Source organism: Aquarana catesbeiana, linkage group LG10 (genome assembly GCF_042186555.1).
Source record: "Aquarana catesbeiana isolate 2022-GZ linkage group LG10, ASM4218655v1, whole genome shotgun sequence".
NCBI classification, from domain to species: domain Eukaryota; kingdom Metazoa; phylum Chordata; class Amphibia; order Anura; family Ranidae; genus Aquarana; species Aquarana catesbeiana.
Genome location: NC_133333.1, coordinates 159,151,231 through 159,174,681, shown reverse-complemented (window position 1 = coordinate 159,174,681; position 23,451 = coordinate 159,151,231). Strand labels below are relative to the sequence as shown.

At 47.4% G+C, this 23,451-nt stretch overlaps 2 protein-coding genes across 4 annotated transcripts in view; one reads left to right on the top strand and one right to left on the bottom strand.

The window, feature by feature from the left end:
* GYS1 (glycogen synthase 1) overlaps positions 1-5,163 on the bottom strand; it is a 102,985-nt gene extending 97,822 nt beyond the window's left edge. The window contains exon 1 of the mRNA XM_073602826.1: positions 4,842-5,163. Coding sequence (XP_073458927.1) covers positions 4,842-4,959 — 118 coding nt within the window. The 5' untranslated portion in view covers positions 4,960-5,163. The remainder of the gene's footprint in view (positions 1-4,841) is intronic.
* Positions 1-23,451, top strand: part of RUVBL2 (RuvB like AAA ATPase 2) — a 63,066-nt gene that overhangs the window by 6,178 nt on the left and 33,437 nt on the right. Inside the window, exons 1-3 of one of the 3 annotated variants that reach the window (XM_073602830.1) lie at positions 5,365-5,385; positions 18,849-18,894; positions 20,920-20,975. Coding sequence is in view for 1 of the 3 variants with exons in the window: in XM_073602828.1 (XP_073458929.1) it covers positions 15,590-15,604; positions 18,849-18,894; positions 20,920-20,975 (117 nt within the window). In the remaining 2 variants the exon portion in view is untranslated. Of the gene's footprint in view, positions 1-5,364; positions 5,386-15,411; positions 15,605-18,848; positions 18,895-20,919; positions 20,976-23,451 lie in introns of those variants that run through there. The other 2 variants (XM_073602828.1, XM_073602829.1) reach the window with 2 other exon arrangements.

The window sequence follows — 23,451 nt, the reverse complement described above, 5'->3', positions numbered from 1 at the left end:
GAGCCGGAACGGCCTTACGTGAAAAGAAATGGCATTTTGGAACCTGCCACTGAGGTACAGCACATTCCACAAATTCACGAAAGGGGGCAGAGCCTACCAGCTGAAAAGGCAGCAGTTGCAGTACTAGCAATTTGGCCAAGCTAGCATTTAGACGCTGAGCATGTTGATGGCTGGGACCAAATTTCTTTTTTTATGGTTCAACAACTGGGGTAGGGAAATTTGCCTGCTAAAATCAGATGATGGAGTACTGCTAGCAGGTTGGCTGTAAGTACTTGGGACACCTATTGCTATACCTTCATTCCGCTCAGTGCAGGTTTTTGAGAGGACTGGAGTTATAGTAGGGTTGCAGATCCAAGATAAGGAGCAAGGAAGGTCCGCCTGTAACGAAACGTCCCACACTCCACATGAGTGCTTTCGTCATATACCGCTTCTTCCCAGTCTGAATATAGATATCAGATATTCCAACCGCTGACAACCACAATCAACACAATACTCATTTGGTTTCTGAACATGGACTGAACTGATTTATTTGAGACGATACAGCAGGCTGACAATATAAACTGTAACCAGAAACCCAATTAACATGAGCTAATTATCTAATCATTTACCCAGACTTGGTGACTTAGAGATAGGACCTTTCAGGGTAGACTTGCCATCTTCTAGCTCACTGACTATACAATACAACTTATCATAAATATCAACACAGAACTCCTTCATACAATTGCAGGGTTAATTAGCACAAACAACAATGGGTGAAAGACTCTTAGAAGCCATACTAGACTTATTTACATTATAGCAGACAACAGAGAGACAGGAGGCTGGAGTTGATGACATCAGCATCTAATAACAGTATGTGTCCCAACAGTATGAATCAGGCACTATTTCTAATATAGCATATACAGGGTTCCCAGAGTCTGTGTGTCTTGGGGGGACATGGACCTGAATCCAAAAGTAACACCACCTCAAGGGTCTCCAGGCATACATGTCACAAAGAGCGCTGTTCACCCAAAATTCAGGGCCCATAATCAGTAGGCAAGAGGACAGCATTAAGTCCCCTCCAAAAGCCGCTGTCCCGGGTGAGTCCATCATACTGCCTTTTTCTTAGATGTGGGTCTTTTTAAGTGCTGCTGCCAACAGACTGCATGGCAGGTCGTCATATGTCTGGTCAAGCACGTGGTGCCCAAGCAGCTGCTGTTCTGGCCACGATTAATCCGCTTCAGACATAGGTTGCAAACAGCAACGGTGCGATCTTCTGCACATCTGTCGAAAAAAGGCCCACACCAAGGTACTTTTAAAAGTCAGCGGGGAGTCAGCAGCGCACTGCACCTGCAGAGCTCTGCAGTATGATGCAATAGGGTGGATGCCCTTAAGATGCCCCCTAGAAGACATCCTGCCTCATTGGAGTTGTGCCTCCTCCTCTCTTCTCTCAGGCACCTAAGTAAAGTCAGTGACCTCATCTTCCCCTCCCTCCTCGTCACTGGAGCAAACTTGGCAGTATGCTGCAGCTGGGGGAACATGACTGCCAGTTTCTTGTCCTACTTGGGCACCCCCTCTCTAGGCTCATGTTACTCCCTTCCTCAACCTGGGAACCAACTTCAGAGCCTTTAAATCACTGCACATCCTCCAGCAGCGTGTACCTGACACTGTGGTCGAATAATTCTGGGAAATCCTCGGTGCATGATGGTGGGGCTACAGAAGGAGTGACTGTGGACAAGGAGCCGATGGAATAGGCTGCTTTGGCAGCTGCGATGGAAGGCAAACTACTCTGAGCCCGGGTGACAGAGGATGAGGACGGCTTTGTTATCCACTCCACCAACTCTTCTACATGCTCACGGCCAGCAGCAGAAAAAAAAAAAAAAAAAAAAGGACAAGCGTTCCCCTCAGCCACCTGCAGAGGATGCACCATGTCCACGACCACCACTGTTGACTGTAGACACTGAGGCTGCTTGCCCTCTTTTAGTGGCCTGTGAGCGTCTGCCTCTCCTTGGTGGCCTTCCGGACACAATGCATTTTTTTTTTTCAACCCCACACTACACTGTATTAGATACTGTGTACACCGCCTGAAGTTTATTAGAAACTGTACACACTGTATTAGATACTGTGTACACCGCCTGCACTGTATTAGCAACTGTACAACAGCTGCACTGTATTGTGTACACCACCAGAAAAGTAGTAGAAACTGTACACACTGCATTAGATACTGTGTACACCGCCTGCACTGTATTAGAAACTGTACAACGGCTGCACTGTATTTTAAACTGTGTACACCACCAGAAGTGTAATAAAAACTGTACACCACCGAATGCACTGTAGATATAGGCTGCACAAATTGATATATTATATTATCACTAATATAATTATCATTATGGGGCGTTCCGCGGGGCTCTAATTTTCTGTGAACGCCCCATAATGTTCGCTCTTCGGCGAACACCCGATTTTCAAGTCGAACTTATGTTTGACCTTAACATCGGGCTCATCCCTACTCACAATCAATGTGATGTGTTCCCTGTACTGCTGCGTCCTGATTTAGGTGAAATCTTCCTCCTCTTATGCCCTCACCACCTCTGCCACTTTAATCTTCGGAAGCAGAGGGGGTTAAAAGAACTGACTCAAGAGTGCCCAACTATGACCACTCTTTATGTCTCCCCCAGCCCCATTCATAGAAGCTGTACTATAGTTTCTATAAAAGAAATGCGATCTCTAAATGAAGGAGGCAGGCCTATTAATCATCTTCCTGTTCTCCATTCATAGATTATGTTTCATTCATAGAAGCCAAGTACCGCTTTTCTATGAATGGAGTTGCTGGTAGCGCAATGTTCCTTGTGCTTATTTATTTCTTCTTGCCTCCTGCTTCAAGTGTGTTTTGCACTCCTATAGACTTGTACGGGAATGCAAAAGTTAAAGTGATACTAAAGTCTCATTTTTTTGTGTTTAAATTAACAAACGTGTTATACTTTACCTGCTCTGTGTAGTGGTTTTGCACAGAGCAGCCCCGATACTCTTCTTCGGCTCTCCTGGCCCCTCCCTCCTGTTGTGTGCCCCCACAGCAAACAGTGCCAGTTTGGCCCCACCCCCTCTCTCTCCTGATTGGCTAACCAACGTTGACAGCAGCGGGAGCCAATGATGTTGCTGCTGTGTCTCCGCCAATCAGGAGGGAGAGTCCCGGATTGGCAGATGCACTTGTGGACATCGCTGGATAGAGACGGGCTCAGGTAAGTATTAGGGGCTGCTGGGGCGGCGGCTGCTGCACACAGAAGAATGCATTAAGATAAAAAAAAAAAAAAAAAAAAAAAAAAAAAAAAAAAAAAAAACCTTCTGCCTTTACAACCACTTTAAAGTAATTGTAAAGGCTCACAATTTATAAAAAAAAAATAAAAATAAACAAGTTATACTTACCTGCTCTGTGCAAGTGTTTTACACAGAGCAGCCCGATCCTCCTCTTCTCCCCCGCCAGTGCTCCTGGCCCCTCCCCTCACCAAGTGCTCCCATATTAAGCTGCTGCAATGGGGGCACTCACATGGACTTGCTCCTGAGCCAGCTCTATGCTGAATTTAAGTTTGTCTGAGAGTTAAAAAAGGGGGGCAGAGACCTGAAGTTTCACTCTTCAAAGCTTAGTGAGGAAAGGCCTTTACAACCACTTTAAAATATCAGGTGTAATGTACATTCATCACCAGTCTGTACAAAGCAAAGACAGGTAAAGACTTTATACAAATATTCGGCCCTGACAACACAAATGTGGGCATATTTCCCCTGCCCAGGACCTGCGTACAGCCAGTACCAAAGCAATACACCTGTATGTTATATAAGCATGTACCAGCATAAACCCGAATACAGCCAAGCATAGTCATTCATGTCCACGGGCAGCTGTATGCAGCACATGGGCAGGAGAGATATGGCAGAACGCACATTGTACATGCTCATGTACAAGAGCCCATACACAAATAGATGCGAGTTCACGAGAGTATCATCCTCCATGATCACCCCCCCCCCCCATTATATTCCATGATCGCGCCCCCCCCATTATCCTCCATGATTGCCCCCTCTCCCCCCCCCCCATTATTATCCTCCATGATTGCCCCCTCTCCCCCCCCCCCCATTATTATCCTCCATGATCGCCCCCTTCCACCCCATTATCCTCCATGATCGCCCCCCTCTCACCCCATTATCCTCCACGATCGCCCCCCTCTCACCCCATTATCCTCCACGATCGCCCCCCTCTCACCCCATTATCCTCCACAATCGCCCCCCTCTCACCCCATTATCCTCCACAATCGCCCCCCTCTCTCCATTATCCTCCATGATCACCCCCTCCCCCCCCCCCCCATTATCCTCTATGATCGCCCCACTCTCTCCATTATGCTCCATGATCACCCCCTCTCTCCCCCATTATCCTCCATGATCGCCCCCTCTCCCCATTATCCTCCATGATCGCCCCCTCTCCCCCCCATTATCCTCCATGATCGCCCCCTCCCCCCCCCATTATCCTCCATGATCGCCCCCTATCCCCCCCATTATCCTCCATGATCGCCCCCTATCCCCCCCATTATCCTCCATGATCGCCCCCCTCTCACCATCATCCTCCTTGATCGCCCCCCTCTCACCATCATCCTCCTTGATCGCCCCCCTCTCACCATCATCCTCCTTGATCGCCCCCCTCTCACCATCATCCTCCATGATCGCCCCCCTCTCACCATCATCCTCCATGATCGCCCCCCTCTCACCATCATCCTCCATGATCACCTTCTCTGTCTCTCTCCATTATCCTCTATGGACAGTGACTGCAGTGTGTGTTGTATGGTGGATGACCTGCCAGCAATAACACCGTTTTGCTATCCACTCACCTTTATTGGCCACTTCCCAGGCCACCTCGAAGAGGACGGTGTTGTCGAGGTCCAGGTCATCATCCCAGTCCTCCAACCCGGTGAGGGAAGTGACTGACAGGCTGCGAGTCAGAGGCATCCTGCAAACTGCTAATGGATGGAGCCACAGAGGTTACAGTAAGGATGAATGTCCTTGAAGTGTCAGCTCCTGTGCAGACCTCCCCCAGCACCACTGCGGACCCCACACCGCTGACAGAGGAACTGCTACAATGTAACTAACCAGTCTTCAGGAGGGGCGGGGCCGCAGCTGCCTCACACACACCCCCCCTCTGCCCACAACCAACATGGAGCAGTAATATCAAATGATACGCGTTTATTTCTTGTATGACTTGTCACTGATTGGAGGATGGAAACACATGTATATACAGAGGGGATTTGATTGGAGTAGCGGATCTCCAGGAGGGAGCGGGTTGGTTTTGGTGCTCTCTCTCTGGTGGAGAGAGCTGATTGGCTGAGGAGGTGTCAATCAATAAGATGGACAGGACAGCTCGTGTGCTACGTGCATGTAAGGTGAACTTGATCGATCCTGAGGTCAGAGGGTCCATTGTCATTTATAGCATGAGATAATGTGTGGTGGCATCTATTGTAGGCATTCCCCTGCATCTCAACAGCCATGGGAGAGTTTAAACACTTCAGCCCCAGGAAGGATTTACCCCCTAATGACCAGGCCATTTTTTGAGATATGGCACTGCGTTACTTTGACAATTGTGCGATCGTGCGATGCTATACACAAAAAAAAACGCATGTCCTTTTTTTTCCACAAATAGAGCTTTCTTTTAGTGGTATTTGATCACCTCTGCGGTTTTTATTTTTTGTGCTATAAATAAAAAAAGAGCGTCAATTTTGAAAAAAAAAACAGTATTTTTTACTTTCTGCTCTAAAACATCCAATAAAAAAAAAAAAAATTAAAAAATCACATTTCCTCATCAATTTAGGCCAGTGTGTATTCTGCTACATATTTCTGGTAAAAAAATCCCAATAATCGTATATTGATTGGTTTACACAAAAGTTATGGCGTCTGCAAACTATGGGATAGATTTAGGGACTTTTTTTTATATATACATTTTTTACTAGTAATGAAGGCAGTCAGTGATTTTTAGCAGGATTGCAATATTGTGGCGGACAAATCTGATACTAAGTGACACTTTTTGGGGATCGGTGACACCAATACAGTGATCAGTGCTAAAAAAAAATGCACTGATCACTGTATAAATGACACTGGTAGGGAAGGGGTTAAAGTGATAGGGTTCATTTTTTTTTTTTTTTTTTTTTATATATATACATATCATACTTACCGCCACTGTGCAGCTCGTTTTGCACAGAGTGGCCCCATACCTGCTCTTCTGGGCTCCCGTGGCGGCTCTCGCAGCTCCTCCCCGCATCAGATAACCCCCCCTCAGAGAAGCGCTTCCCCGAGGGGGTTACCTTGTGGGCGCGCTCCCAAGTCCAGCATTTGCGTCCACAGACACGAATGCTGGACTCAGCCCCGTGCCCTGTCGCCCGCGTCATTGGATTTGATTGACGGCAGTGGGAGCCAATGGCTATGCTGCTATCAATCTAGCCAATCAGGACATGAGACACCGGCTAGAGCTGGTGTGCTCATCCCCAGCGTGAGAAAAAGAGGGTTCAGGTAAGTAAAACGGGGGCACTGGGGTGGGCTGCTACACTGCAAAAGGTTTTTCACCTCAATGCATAGAATGCATTGAGGTGAAAAAACACAAGGGTTTACAACCCCTTTAACATCAGGGGCAATCAAAGGGTTAAGTGTGGGAGGGTTTTCTAACTGTAGGGGGAGTGATTTGACTAAAGGAAAATGAGATCAATGTTCCTGCTTAGCAGAAACATGAGATCTCAATTTTCCTTTCTGTCAGAACAGCAGTCTGACTTGTTTACATTGGCAGACCGCCATTCTGCCTCTCTCCCGCTGATTGGCTCCCGCTGTGCCTAATCAGTTGTGTGCCCCAGAGCTGAAGACGAGAATCAAGTACAGGTAAATGTACGTGGGGCGGTCCTTAAGCAGTTAAAGGCATAGTTCACCTTTAACTAAAACTGCCTATGTAGGAAAGGGGTGTCTGTAGATAAAACAAGCTGCGCAGCTTTTACCAAAGTGGAATAATACCCTTGCTATAGGAGTATGCTGTTTATGTATCTCATGAAGCCTGACTGAAAAACTCCCATGATGTTGCTAGGAGACGCCTAGCTGTTACAGCTGACCTCCACCATCACAGGACTAGGAAGAAATCTGACCTAGAGTTGTATAGTGCCATCATCCCGGATTAAGACATTAACAGACAAAGACCTTATGGGATTGGGACTATGTAGGTGTCAGAAACCATGAACCAGACCGAGACAGAAGTACAGTAAAATCACACTTGTTTATTAATAAAAATAAAAAGGTAAATAGAGTAAGCGTAGTCAGCCAGAGTTCAGTAACCGGATCGGGTAATCAGCCAGGCCAGAAGTCAAGGATTCAAGTAGAGCAACAGCAAGTAGGATAAGGAGCCAGAAGGGATGTCAGCAAAGCCAGTCTTTAAACAGGAAGGCAGGAGATGGTTTCTTGTGATGTGACCAAGGCGAAGGCAGGAATGAAGTGAGCTGGAGATCTTTAAGTAGGCGGGACTGATGAGCAGATCCACAACAGCTGGTTAACTGTGGAGAGAGATAAGAGCTGGCAATTAGCCGACAGCTGAGCGGCCAGCTCAGAGAAGGAAGGGCTGAGCCCAGCCCTGACAGTAGGCACTTAATGATAGTCAAAATGATTTAAAACATTTATTGATACAAAAGTTAAAACATGTATCTGAAATTGCACATAATCGGCCATAAAAGTACAGATATAACAATGTTGTTACAAGAAAATGTGTACATGTACAATAATGATAACTAACGCGTTTTGAGGACTCTTCTTCAGAGATGTCAGAAGAATAGCGCAAATAACTGTCAGTGAAACACAACAAAAATTGTATCACGTATATATGCTGCTGTATATTAAGACCATAAGAGGAAGGAGTGTTCCGATGCCTCCACCGTGAAAGTTGCCCACCATCCGACAATCTGCCCCAACTCCAGATGCTGAGCTGCAAAAATCTCCCTGGAATTGCAAGGGACTGAGGATCTTAATTTACTTCTATGGCATATATACAATTTCAGATACATTTTTTAATTTTGTATCAATAAATGTTACTTTTTAAATAATTTTGACTATCATAAAGTGCCTGCATAGTCCCAATCCCATAGGGCAGCAATATGCAATTAGCGGACCTCCAGCTGTTTCAACACTACAAGTCCCATCACGCTCTGCCTCTGGGTGTCATGTTTGTGGCTGTCAGAGTCTTGCTATGCCTCATGGGACTTGTAGTTCTGCAACAGTTGGAGGTCTGCTAATTGCATATCCCTGCCATAGGGTATTTGTCTGTTAATGTCTTAATCCGGGATGATGGCACTTTACAACTCTAGGTCAGATTTCTTCCTAGTCATGTGGAGCCCTTAGGCCCCTTTCACACTGGGGCGGTGGGGGCGTCGGCGGTACAACAGCGCTATTTTTAGCGCTGCTGTACTGTCGTTCTTGCAGTGGTATTCGGCCGCTAGCGGTTCGGTTTTAACCCCCACTGGCGGCCGAAAAAGGGTTAAATCCGCTCGTACAGCGCGGCTATAGCCGCGGTATTACCGCGGTATAACCACGCTGTCCCATTGATTTCAATGGGCAGGAGCGGTTTAGGAGCGGTGAATACACCGCTCCTTCCCCGCTCCAAAGAAGCGGCTCGCAGGACTTTTTTTACCGTCCTGCGAGCGCACCGCTTCAGTGTGAAAGCCCTCGGGCTTTCACACTGAATAAACAGCGGAGGCTGTTTAGGGGAGGTTTTCAGGCGGTATTTTTAGCGCAATACCGCCTGAAAACCGCTCCAGTGTGAAAGGGGCCTTAGCAATTGCTACCAGACTCCTCTAATTCCAATGGGGTGGCCCCCTGTATGCTCATGTCTGAGATCCCTCCACCCGTTCACCTGTGTTACCAGACCTACCATAGACTTTACTGAGAGAGATGATGTCTATCCCAGACAGCAAGCAATTGTGCTGCAAGTTTGAAAATGACTTGCTAAGCTATTGCTAAACTTTCCAGGCTTCACAAGTTTGATGCACAATTGCAGCAAGTTTTCATTCATTGCATCACTCCAGATTCTTTGCAAACATTCTGAAAGTGGTTCAGTCATGTTGTGCAATAGTCATCCCACCACAGGGGTCACTGTGACTGAATTTTCATGCTGTAGACTTGCAGAGCTCTTGCTGTAGACTCACCACTGCAACTTTGATCTGGCCAGAGACTTGCCAGCGCAAATTTGCTACAAATTGGAAAAGTGTCAACTAGAACTTGTGTTTCAAGTGCTCTGCAAGTGTACAACTTGGCAGTGAAAATGTGCAGCAAGTTAACAGACTTACAAATCAACACTGCCACAGATTTGTGGCAAGTTATCCTTGCTATCTAGGATGTAATTCACGGCACACATTTAAGTGTCAAAGTTCTCTCCAGCCACAAGATAGATGGGCACTGTAAGAGCAATGGTGCTCCACACAAGACCGGTGATAAGGCAGTAGAGCCAGCCCTCCTGTACTGGGCCCAGACCACATCATTAGAAAAGAACGGCATGGGCACGGGCACCTTATAACTGACACTGATCCTCTTGTGGCACCATGCCATCTTCTCCTCCTTTCCCTCTGGCTGCGCTGCAGGAGAATATTCTAGTGTTTGCACCCCCCGTCATTCTAATCACCCTCACCCCCCTGCTGGCTGGGGCCTCTTTTCACCTGATGTCCAGGCCTTTCCCTGGCAGTGCTTCCAGTTTTCCTCCTCTCTCCCCTGGTGGCAGCTGCTGAGGGCATACAGTGGGGTAATTTTAGGATGAGGGGGGGGGGGCTGAAAATATGCCATATTTACTGGCCCCTTCCTTTCCCGAATTAACACAGTGAGCGATTGGTACAGATTGCTTACTGTGTTCATTCATCAATGAAGCATAGTCAACAGTGTTGACTATGCTTCAGTTTGTGAATGAACAGGAAACCTCTGAGCGCTTCCTATTCATTCATCTGTGCAGCCAAGGCTGCAGAAAAAAGGAACTGAGGAATCTATGTCCTCATTTCCTTTCTCTGTCTCAAAATATTTTCACCAACCCCACCCACCAAGGGGGCAGATAAAAAAGTTAACAATATAAATAAATACAAAAAAAGTACAAAAAATAATATTCTAAAAAACGAAGGACTTGTTCACATGTCTTTTTCTCTCTGAAGAGCGTCAGCATTTGGATTGCTCTTCAGAGAGCATTTGACATGCAGTAAAGAGGCATATCTTCTCTTCACCACCTGCTCTAACCTTGCACTAGTGTGCAACACAGGGCACTTGCAGAGCAGCTCTATTCACTTGAATGAGTCTTGTTCAACAGGGGTATAATTTCTGCCATAGCTGTGAAGCAAAGCATTGTGGCCATGGCACGTGTACACCCCTATCCACTGCCTCTGTTGCTAAAGTGGGTAGCAGTTGGTGGGCAGTAAAACCATAGGATTTTACCACCCAACCTCATGGGAAGGAGCCATAAGAACTCATTCACACAAGTACTCTGGTTGTGTGAATGAATAGATTGTTCATGCGGCTGGAGTCGCCTGTTACTCTAAGGCAGGGGTCAGAAACCTTTTTCCACTTAAGGGCCAGATTCAATGTATGTGAATGCATGAAGGGGGGGGGGGGTATAGAGGGGGGTACAGAGGTGACTGTGGACAGGGGGAGTATAAAGAGGTGGCTGCGGATGAGGGGGGTACAGAGGTGGCTGTGTATGGGGGGGGGGGGTATAAAGGTGGCTGTGGATGGTGGTACAGAGGTGGCTGTGGATGGGGGGTACAGAGGTGGCTGTGGATGGTGGTACAGAGGTGGCTTTGGATGGGGGGTACAGAGGTGGCTGTGGATGGAGGGTACAGAGGTGGCTGTTGATGGTGGTACAGAGGTGGCTGTGGATGGAGGGTATAAAGGTGGCTGTTGATGGTGGTACAGAGGTGGCTGTGGATGGGGGGTACAGAGGTGGCTGTTGATGGTGGTACAGAGGTGGCTGTGTATAGGGGGTACAGAGGTGACTGCGGATGGGGGGGTACAGAGGTGACTGCGGATGGGGGGGTACAGAGGTGGCTGCAGATGGGGGGTACAGAGGTGGCTGTGGATGGTGGGTACAGAGGTGGATGGGGGGGTACAGAGGTGGCTGTGGATTGGGGGGGTACAAAGGTGGCTGTGGATGGGGGGGTACAGAGGTGGCTGTGGATAGTGGGTACAGAGGTGGCTGCAGATGGGGGGGTACAGAGGTGGCTGCAGATGGGGGTACAGAGGTGGCTGTGGATGGGGGGGGTACAGAGGTGGCTGCAGATGGGGGGTACAGAGGTGGCTGCAGATGGGGGTACAGAGGTGGCTGTGGATGGGGGGGTACAGAGGTGAATGGGGGGGTACAGAGGTGGCCATGTATGGGGGGGTACAGAGGTGGCTGTGGATTGGGGGGTACAAAGGTGGTTGTGGATGGGGGGGTACAGAGGTGGGTGTGGATGGTGGGTACAGAGGTGACTGCGGATGGGGGGGGGTACAGAGGTGGCTGCAGATTGGGGTACAGAGGTGGCTGTGGATGGGGGGGTACAGAGGTGGCCATATATGGGGGGGTACAGAGGTGGCTGTGGATTGGGGGGTACAAAGGTGGCTGTGGATGGGGGGTACAGAGGTGGCTGTGGATGGGGGGGTACAGAGGTGGCTATGGATGGGGGGTACAGAGGTGGAATCACTAGGAATCACTAATTCCTAGTGATGTAGATACTACCCCAGAACTACATCTTCCAAAAACTGATTACTTACACACAATTAAGCTGTTTTACTAATTTAATGTGTGACAATTCACTTCAATCATCCAATCATGTGAACAAGAAGTTCCCATTAAATGCTTTCCTCTGCACATAAGAACAAAAATGTGTTTTTTTTATGTTTGGATAACAGAATATTTAGAATCTAGAGTGAATATTCTCAACATCTTTAGTAAATCAGTCTATTTGGTAGGTAGGCACTAGGCAGAGTTCTGTGGTCCAGCAGATATGGCTGACAATGCTGGTTGGGATTTCAGTGCAGAAAAGGCAGTGTTGTAAACCCAAACAGGAAGATAGGGGCACACTGGGTTTTGGGCAGATTACACCAATCAGCCCAAGTAGGGTGGAAAAAAATCAATGTAAAAATGAATCAAGATGAGTGCAGTGCTAGACCCACAAAATCAATTTATACATTGTGATCACTGTTATATATAATGTGAACTCTCCTCTATACTGTATGTTAAATGAAACATACGGAACTCAAATAAATATTAATGGTAATAAATCGTAAAACAATTATTATCCCCAACTGTGTAACATATACCATACATTCATTCAGCAGAGTCATCCAGCAATCTCTGGAATCTGATCTGTCCTTTCTTCAGGTTTATTATACAACATGGCTGTGTCTCTGAAGACTATTGTTTCAGCCTAGATTTTATAATATGCCCAGAGAGAATTTTGCTTTATTCTCAGTAATGCTGGCCATAGATCGATTAAAATTCAGCTGGTTCAGCCAGGGGCCAGCCAAATCCCATTCGAGAGGAGTCAACCTGGTAATCAATTCCTCTTGAACGGGGCTTTGTGTTCGATCAGCCCATGCAACCAATGAGCTGCAGCCAGAAATCACCGCTCCAGGCTTTACCAACCATTCTCCAGAGCTCTCTCTTCTCTTCTGCAGCCGCCACTGGCTGACACAGGGGATCACATGACCAGACTGGAGTGGGCTGAAAAAAGGGAAGGAAACACATCTTTTTTACACACGTTAGTCAGCATAGGTAGCAGAATGGGGGAGGGGACATATTTAAGGCTAGTAAGACTTAGGGTGCATTCACACCGAGGCGTTGGCGGTACCGTTGATTTTGCAGAGGTTTTCTGCCACTAGCGGGGTGCTTTAAACCCCAGCTAGCGGCCAAAAAAAGGTTAAAACCACCCGCAAAGCGCCGCTGCAGCAGCGCTGCCTATTCAGTTCAATGGGGAAGAGCGGTGGAGGAGTGGTGTATACACTGCTCCTTCACCGCTTCAAAGATGCTGCTTGAAGGAGTTTTTTTAACGTCCTGCCAGTGCATCACCTCAGTGTGAAGGCACTCGGGCTTTCACACTAAGAGCCGTTTCACACCAAGTTGCAGGGGGCATCAGCGGTAAAGCGGCGCTATTTTTAGCTGCGCTATTCGGCCGCTAGCGGGGCGGTTTTAACTCCCCGTTAGTGGCCGAAAAGGTGTTAAATCCGCCCGCAAAACGCCGCCGGTATCGCAGCGCTGCCCCATTGATTTCAATGGGTAGCAGCGGTGGAGGAGCGGTGAGTTCACCGCTTCTTCACCGCTCCAAAGAAGCTGCTGGCAGGACTTTTTGTGATGCCCTGCCAGCGCACCGCTCCAGTGTGAAAGCACTCTTTCACACTGGAGTGAAAGCAGCCGCTTTTTTCAGGCGCTATACAGGCTGGCACACTGGCAGTGTGAAAGGGGTCTGAGACTGCAGGGGAGCCGTTTTTCAGGCACTTTACAGGCGATATTTTTAGCCCAAACGTGCCTGACAAACGCCTCAGTGTGAAAGGGGTCTTAATGTACACGGGCCTTTTTGCAAACACTCCTGAACGATTTAACTTGACAGATTGTAACTGTTGTTTAAACTTGACAGATGTAACTTGACAGATAGTAACCGATGTTTAAAAACATTAGTTTTGCCGCTTTTCCATGCTGTGTTTGCGTTTAGAAGTGTTTTTTTTTTTAAATAGTCAAAAATTAAAAACGCCTGTAAACGAACACGGCTAAAAGCGAGTTACCACGTTTATATGCGTTTACAAGCTGTTACAGGCATTTGGCGTTTCAAATGCCTCTGAACATACGTCCTGAATGCATTTTTTTGCTTTCCAAAAAATGCTTCTAAACTCAACTGCCTAGAAATGACTGGAAACGACCCTGTGTACATGTACTGATAAGATAACAGAGGAGAGTTCAGGAGCAGCTGAAAAAAATGCTCATCTGCTCCTAAACGTCCGTTTACCAGCAGCAGTGTACATGAGGCCTTAGGTGTAAGCTGGAATTCTAATTTAAAGTGGAACTAAACCCTCCTATCCTTTACAGCCATGGAAGCTGCCATTTTGGCCTTTGATCTGCAGTTGCCATGATGCTGCACATGGGATCAGGAATGACACCAGCCATTTGATGGCTTGACAAATGGGTTGAGATCTGACAGAAGGTGACAGTTAATATTCATGGCACACTTTGAATGTAACTGTTTTGAGAAGCCGTTAAAGCAGAACTAAACCCTCCTATCTTTTTCAGCCTTGGAAGCTGCCATCTTGGCCTCTGTTTGATCTATAACTGCCATGATGCTGCACATTTGATCAGTTATTAGACCAGCCATTTGATGGTTTACACAGATTGGTTGAGAGCACAAGCAAATATGACAGCTTTCTGTTTTGGGTTTAGTTCTGGTTTAAAATACATCCAGGGGCGTCTATTAGTGAAAATACTGGAAGCTGGGCTGGTATAGGGAACCTCTGGTTTCAGTGATAGCTGAGTCATTGATCCTGAGGAAACATGTGGATGAGGAATGTGGAAGTCACGTCAGAAGCCACCATCTGAATACTTGTACGAAGTTGGTGACTCACGCATTGCAGGTAGCCAATTGACACTGGTTGGTGACACCTGCTGGTCGTGTCTGGTATTGCAGTCAGGATTATTTGTCTCCGGTCAGAAGTTCAGCCATTGTTCTGCCGAGAAAGTTCCCCTCGGCGGATAAGGACCCCCCTCTACTGCGCAGGCGCAGTAGGAGCCGGCGGAAATAGCCGAAGCTGAATACAATAGAAATCAGCTGTACACGGCGCCTGTAAGAGGGCCCCTCGCGCTTCGCTCGGCACTTTTTTATTCTCCCTCTAGGTCCACTTGGATGGTGGGGCTTGAACCTGGACCCAGGGCGCAGGCGCCGTGTACAGCTGATTGAAGGTTTTCATTTTCGGCGACTCCTAGTCGTTCTGTACTGCGCTGCGCCTGCGCAGTACAGGGGGGTCCTTATCCGCCGGTGTCTTATCGAATTCAGTCCCCTATCATATAGTGTCCTCCCTGTACTGCGCAGGCGCAGTACGGAGGACAAAAGAGACGCCGAAAGTCTCTGAAGTTCAACAGCTGATCGTCAGCTGTACACGGCGCCTGCGCATTTATTCTTACCCTATGTCCAGGATCATTCCCTACTATCCAAGTGGACATAGAGTTAGAATAAATATTTGCCGAGCGCAGCGAGGCCGTGCCCGAAGCGTGGCGAGCGAAGCGAGCCCGCGAGGGGCCCTCTTACACTGCCATCGCTAACAGGTGCCCAAGCGCCGTGTACAGCTGATGGTCAGCTGATCAACTTCGGGCATTTTCGGCATCTCCTGCTCCTCCGTACTGCGCAGGCGCTGCGCCTGCGCAGTACGAGGCGGACACTATCTGATACGAGGACACTATATGGCAGAACACCGGGGGAACTTTCTCTAAAGACGGTTACACTGTTCCCTCCCCTGGTGGGCGGGGATTTGCAGTCACACAGCTCCGGAACCTTTAGGCTGGGGTTTGGTTCCTACCCGGCGGAGTATCTGTGTTGCACAGTGAGTGTGTGTAGTGGGAAGAAGCGGCAGCATGGCAACCATGGCGGTAAGAGACACACAGAGGCCGGGGGATGACATGGGGCCCGGGAGGGCGCTGTGTGCAGGGGAATAGGTCACATACATGGAGGGGAAGATTATGGTGAGAGGACAGTGCGGACTTTCCATGCTAGCTGGCTATATTGGGAATGAATGAAATGCAGTGCGATCCCTCACATCTCATGGGCCGGATCTGTCTTCTCAGGGGATGGACTGCAAACTCAAGACTGATATTTCATCTGATCTATGAGTCCATTCCATTAGCAATCACACTGAGCAATGAAATGGCAGATGAAGCTGTTTTGGTTGCTAGGGGTAACGGTTTGTTGTCATTGGTGATGGTGAATGTATCATGCTCATCTCACCTTAAGGCCTCATCCCCACCTGAGTGCCAGCATAGGTTTTCACTTTAAGGGGCCGCCCTATGTGCAACAAACGTACTAAAGTGGCTCTTGTATCTGTTTTGGGCGGTGAGCCTTATGCATTTTAGTACTGGGGTTTTTGCATGTCTGCTAGACGCATCTGGGGTGCTATTAGGGAATAATGACCCCACCAGTGCGATGCGTGTTTTGGTAAGTTTCTGGGAACGTGTGAATGGGCCTAATTAGCTGGCCCTGTGTGCACCAAAGCAGCTCCTGTACCTGTTTTGGGGGGTGAGACATCTTTTTTGTAGCGGGCGTTCTGGCGTGTTCCTGCTAGCTGAGTTTTGGGGTGTTTCTGGGAACACGCAGGTGTAAATGGGGCCTTAGATCTACCATCAACTACTCTATGTACAAAGACCTGTCTGGATAGATTAGGTAGGTTCTCACATTACATCATCTTGTTAAATCTAAAATTGATTGTATTATACAATGACTGTACTGTCAGATTTATCAAAGCCATGTGAAATGAGGGTCTGGCAAAATTCTCTGATCAGAAAGGCCCTTGTACTACATTGCAGTTGGTAGATCTGAAGGAAATTGAGATTGTGGGGTGGTGAGCTGAAAGTCCATTTCAGCCGATTTCACGCTGCTCTGCGTTTCTTATGGATTTCTATTAGATCAGGCAGTTTGGTGCGTTTTCCAAAAGCGCACCAAAAGTCCTGCAAGCATTTATGTGTATGGCTGCCAACATGTGAAATAATACTGTGAAGGAAGAGTATGCTTGCGGGGGTACCTGGTTTATGTAGAGGGATCCTATATGGGGTGACATGTTGTGATAAGGAATTCTTCAAAGTGTCTAATTGGATCAGGGGCTCTGTCCTCTCTATGGGATAACCAACTGTGTTACTACACAACCCACTTCCTGGAATTCCGATGTGGCGAGGAGATAAATATATGTACTTTAGGCTAGTTACTGGCATCTTAAAGGACTAAAAAGCAAGCAATGTTTTTCTGCTGGTTTTCTGTTATATTAAAGGAGAGCCACAGGTATGGATGGAACTATGTCTATATGTCATAACTGGCTGATGCCTCTTGGAAGTCTCTGAAGTAGACATTGCTATTACAGTGATCTCAATGCTTCTGGGTCCTGTGCTGAACAGCTGTACTTCTGCTTACTGAACACAGACAGGAGGTTGGCTGCTCAGCATGGTTGCCATTCAGAGATTACTTTGAATTTTTTGACTGAACACAAATTGTTTTCTGACTGGATGAGGTGGAAAGGCGGGGCGGTGATGTCACACACTCCACTTCGTCTAATCAGAAAATGCTACATTCAGCAGATGCAAAACATTCTCTGAATGACACCCGTGCTCATTGTCTGACCTCCTGTGTTTTACAATGCAGCGCAGAACCCAGAATCAAGTGGAGATGACTGGAGTAGTGGTGTCCACTTGAGTGATTTCAAGCTTCCTGGGGCATTGTCAGGTGTGGTATATACATAGTTACATTGGACCAGCTTAGGCCAATATAATGTATAAAATATCCATACCCGAGTTCATTTATAAAGTGTGTCTTTAGCCATTTAATCTTCTGTCAAGATTTTATTGCTGTGTTCCCATGACTGTTGACATCAAAAAATGAAGTAAGGGGAATAAAAAAAAATAGAGTTCTCCCAAAAGGTTAGGGGAAAACTTTCAATTGATTCACCTGCTCCAGGGACAACTGGCTGTGTTTATATGCCGTGACCGCAATGCTCAATGCCTGCGGCAAATTTGATCCAACTTGTAGCGATTGGTGGGAGGAAAACCCGCTGAATGCTACACATTAAAGTCAATGGGGGAGCGCTGGTTGCAGCGTGTTTCTCTGCAAAAATGCCATTAAAACAGGCAGTGAGGAGGTGTCACATCGCTTCCTTGCTGCCTGTCTAACCTCTGGAGCATGATCCAAAAAGGTGAAAGGGAGAGAGATTTAGGCGCATGTCTCAATATCCCCATAGAGTTCCTCCACTCTGGATGAAGAAGCACAGGGGTCTCTTTGGACAGCAGCATTGTCAGTCTGGGGGGTTGGGAGTGATGTGTACTAGCAGATTTAATTACACTAACAAATTGAAGGAAAGCTCTAGCTCACACTGAAGTTAAATAAGCAGTTACAGCAACAGTTATTTTTTTCTTTAAAGCGGTGTTTAACCCGGAATTTTTTTTTTTTTAAGTCAGCAGCTACAAACACTGTAGCTGCTGACTTTTAATAAGGACACTTACCTGTTCAGGGAGCCCGCAATGTCGGTCCCCTGAGGCCGATCCATCCATCGGATCGAGTGCAGCCGCCACCATTTTAAGTAAGGGAAACCGGCAGTGGAGGCTTCACCTCCAGTTTCCTACTGCCCATATGCGAGTCGCGCGGCGCTTCTTGAATGGCCCTGTCATCTGCTGGGACACACAGGTCCCAGAAGGCAGTGGGCGAGCAGCAGGAAATGACAACGCCCTGGGCCGTGGTGATGCTCGGGCAGAAGTACACAAGGTTCTTCAATAAAGGTAGGAAGGAGCAATAACAAAAAAAAAAAAATCAATAGCCAAAAACTAGTGGTGGAGAGGTAGGCTTTCCTTTAAGATCTAGTTTAAAAAGTGGATGGAAATCCACTTTAAGGATAAAGGTTTTATTTGAATAAATAAAAGCTAACCATTGTAAGTACCACTGCCAGTAGTGAATGGTTTGTCTCAACACTTTAAACTTATACAGGAGAGCTTGTTCTGTTCAAAAACAAAAGACTTACTTGCCAGATCACCAGAGGAAAATAAGAGAAGCCTAAAAAATTAAAACAAAAAAACCCTTCAGGCATTTTTGTTTTGTTTGTGGCTTAAGCACTTATTTTATTTTTGTTTGTTTTTTTTCTAGACCAAGGTGCCAGAAGTAAGAGATGTCACCAGAATTGAGAGAATTGGTAAACCTTCTAAATTTGTTTATAGTGTTTTCTCTGTGTGGTATTGACATTTTTATTTTTTGAGCAATTACTTTTTTTAATTCCCCAGGTAATGCTATCGGATAACTCCTATGAGATTTTGTGTGTTAAGCTATTGTAGTTCTTGATGATGATCTCCTTTTTGTTGGAGCTGAATGGTTTCCACAGAAACTAACAAACAGCAAACGGCTTCCCTAGTAACAAGAGCCGTCAGGAAGTTGCACTTAGCTTATACTAGGCCAGTGTTAGTAAAATGTAAATTTTTATTTACTGCAATTAGTGTTTATAATGGTCAAAATGCTGTATATCAGTTAATCTGTGTTTTACATAAAATATGTGAATGTTGTAACCCATTCTGTATTTGGTGATCAGGGCAGTGTCTGAAAGGTGGGCTTTTTTTCTTTTTTTTTCTTTGTAATTATGCAGGGCTCTCTGATCCCTCCTGTATTAGGCTTGATTCACATCTATGCATGTTGCTTTTGAGAGTTTCTGCCATGCTTTTTGTGGTGCTTGCCGCATTTTTGGATATTCGTTTTACTGCGATTTGCATTTTTTTTTTTTTTTTGGACCTGCATCCAAAACGCAAGTACCGCATTTTTACCACGATTTGCATCTTTGTTTATTTTTTTTTTTACACTGTATATAGCTGATTGCTAAGGAGGGGGCCGGGAAGCCAGCCGCCGCCGCGTGCTTAACAATAGATGAGTCATCAGTTGTCAGCGGGCTTCCCACTGAATGTAAACAAAAAAAGAATTGCCGGCTAAAAAAAAATCCATACCAGGTCCATACCAGGCCCTTGGGTCTAGTATGGATTCGGAGGGGACCCCACACACCAAGATTTAAAAAAAAAATAGCGCGGGAAATCCATACCAGACCCTTATCTGAGCATGCAGGTCAGGAAAGGGAGCGGACGAGCGAGCGCCCCCTCCTGAACCATACCAAGCCGCATGCCCTGAACGTGGGGGGGTGGGTGTTTTGAAGCAGGGGGGTCTCTGCGCCCCCCACCCCAAAGCACCTTGCAGCCATGTTGATGGGGACAAGGGCCTCTTCCTGACAACCCTTGACCGGTGGTTGTCAGGGTTTGCGGGCGGGGGGCTTATCGGAATCTGGAAGCCCCCTTTAACAAGGGGGCCCCCAGATTCCACCCCCCCCATGTGAATGAGTATGGGGTACATTGTACCCCTACCCATTCACTAAAGAAAAAAGTAGTGTTGAAAAATACAGTAGACAGTTTTTGACAAGTCTTTTATTAAATAATCCTCCGTTCTCCCAGCTGTGGGTTCTGGCTGTCAGAACATACTTGGCAAGGGCAATACGTCAATCTGTGCTGTTTACCAAAGATGGAGGCATCAAATTATTTTTCTCATTAAGCCCGGGGGTGATGAAGAGAAATCAAAGCGTGAATGGCTAGTTTTAGGTACACTGGTCTTTAGGTAGGATGCATGTTCATGTTTTTTCCACTTCTACCAGCTGTACACACTGCCTTGCATTCAATTTAACACCCATCAAATGATCCACTTGTACGTGCCTTAACTAAGGCAACCTTCACTAAGCTCCAGGCAAGCAGTATGTTTCATTGAAGTTACATCTTGCCTGTGTTTTGGACATGGCATGTGCGATCCACACAGGACAAGTATAAATGACTGCATTGAGCCTTACGGCTGAGCATGTACTTGCATTCAGCAACATGCTAGCACCAAACTGTCTAAAAGTGCCTCAGTCCACAATGCCCATCTGTGTTCGCTGACGTTCTAAATTGTGGACCTGAATGTGTATTTCCCATAAGAAAAAATGCACCCTTGCAACCTGAAACTTGCATTTGATTCCGTTTTAGAGAGCCCAGGGCACAAAGATTTTAACGTGTAAAAAAAAAAAAAAAAAAGAACGTACATATTGGCTCCTGGAGGAGCATGTACACTTTTATAATAGCAAATTTGTGTTTTTTTTTTGTGTTAGCAGATTCTTATTAAGGTTACATCCTGAGATAAAACATTTTTTTCTCCTTAGGTGCTCATTCTCATATCCGAGGTCTTGGACTGGATGATGCACTGGAACCCCGACCGGTAATTATTATATGCCAAATCCTTAGTAAATGGCTTATTATAGCAGTGACCGTTAAATGGATACTGATTATAGAGTGGCTCTTTAAAAGGGAATGTATAATATTTTAAGTGTTTAACATAGTGAAGCCTTCTTATGACAAACAATGTGTGTCATAATACCTTTTTTTTTTTATCTTTCTCATGAAGCATACAGTAAATTCACACCATTCCGTGTGCATTACTGTGCTTATGGCACCATACGTGTGTACATATAAATGGGCCCTTGGGCATTTATTTTCCAAAACACACTAAGCTGCAGTGCATAGATGAGAACCAGCCACACAGGACAGAATGGGATTTCTGCTTGACATGCACTCTTATGCAGTAAAATGCAACAGTTTGCTATTTATAAATCTACCTTGGTAGACAAGTGATTAAGCTCCAGGTCATGATATAAGCTTGCACAGGTCTGTCTCCATCCCCTTGTGACAGTTCTAGTTCTCAGCGCTGCCATTGCTAAGCATCAACCCTGCCTATGGATTCTACTTTTCTGGAAGCATTGGGGGAGATTTACTAAATCTGGCGCAGGTGTGCATAGTAACCAATCAGCATCTGACTTCAGCTTATGCAATTAACCTTTGACAATAAGGCTGGGTTCACACTGGTCCGACAAACGCTCCGACATTGGGAGCTCATGTCGCATGACGTGTGAAATCCAATGTCTCCCTATGGGAGCCGTCCTAACTGGTCCGACACAAGTCGTTCCGACTTTAGAAATGCTCCCTGTACTACTTTGATCCGACTTTGATCCTACTTCAGCCTATTGACTATCATTGAAGTCGGATCAAAGTCGGATCGCCGTCTTGCATGATCCGACTTTGGCAAGCGACTTGTGCTCAGATGATCTTGAGGAGGAACTCCGCGCCAAATTTTAAATAAAAAACCGGCATGGGTTCCCCCCCAAGAGCATACCAGGCCCTTAGGTCTGGTATGGACCTTAAGGGGAACCCCCTACGCCGAAAAAAACGGCGTGGGGGTCCCCCCCAATCCATACCAGACCCTTATCCGAGCACGCAGCCCGGCTGGACAGTAATGGGGGTGGGGACGAGCAAGCGCCCCCCCCCCCCCCCCCCCCTGAACCGTACCAAGCCGCATGCCCTCAACATGGGGGGGATTGGTGCCTTGGGGGAGAGGGGCGCTCTGCGGGCCCCCCCACCCCAAAGCACCTTGTCCCCATGTTGATGAGGACAAGGGCCTCTTCCCGACAGCCCTGGCCGTTGGTTGTCGGGGTCTGCGGGCGAGAGGCTTATCGGAATCTGGGAGCCCCCCTTTAATAAGGGGGCCCCCAGATCCCGGCCCCCCACCCTATGTGAATGAGTATGGGGTACATCGTACCCCTACCCATTCACCTAGGGAAAAAGTGTCAATTACAAAAAAAAAAACTACACAGATTTTTAAAGTAATTTATTAGACAGCTCCGGGGGTCTTCTTCCGACTTCGGGGGTCTCTCCGGTTCTTCTCCGTGCTCTCCGGGTCTTCTGCCGGGCTCCTCTGCTATCTTCTGCTCTTTTGCCGCTCTTTTGCTATAGCAGAGGAGCCCGGTCTGCTGCCTTCTTCTCTTCGGGGGTCCCTCCGGTTCTTCTCCGCGCTCTCCGGATCTTCTGCCGGGCTCCTCCGCTATTTTCTGCTCTTTTACTAAAGCGGAGGAGCCCGGTGCCCGGTCTTCAATCTTCTGCCCTCTTCTCCTGATGTTGACACGACGCTCCCTGGGGCTGGAATGCACTCTGGGCGCTCCGCTTTGACTTATATAGGCGGTGACCCCGCCCCCTTATGCCGTCACAGTCCCTGGGTATGCTGGGACTGTGACGTTTTAGGGGGCGTGGTCATCACCCAATGACCACGCCCCCTTATGCCGTCAGTCCCAGCATGCCCAGGGACTGTGACGGCATAAGGGGGCGGGGTCACCGCCTATATAAGTCAGAGCAGAGCGCACAGAGAGCATTCTAGCCGGAGAGAGCATCGTGTCAACATCGGAAGAAGAGATGAAGAGAAGAAGCGGCGAGACAGCGGCGACAAGACAGCGGCAGCAGACCGGGCCCCTCGCTGGCAATAGAGCTGGAAGAAGATAGCGGCGGGGCCCGGGAGAAGAGGCGGAACACCGGGAGAAGTCGAAAGAAGACACCCCCTCCCCCCCCCGAAGTCGGAAGAAGATACCGGAGCTGCCCAATAAATTAATCTTGAAACCTGTGTAGTGTGTTTTTTTTTTTATTGACACTTTTCCCTAGGTGAATGGGTAGGGGTACCATGTACCCCATACTCATTCACATAGGGTGGGGGGCCGGGATCTGGGGGCCCCCTTATTTAAGGGGACTTCCAGATTCCGATAAGCCCTCCGCCCGCAGACCCCGACAACCAACGGCCAGGGTTGTCGGGAAGAGGCCCTTGTCCTCATCAACATGGGGACAAGGTGCTCTCCCCCAAGGCACCAACCGCCCAT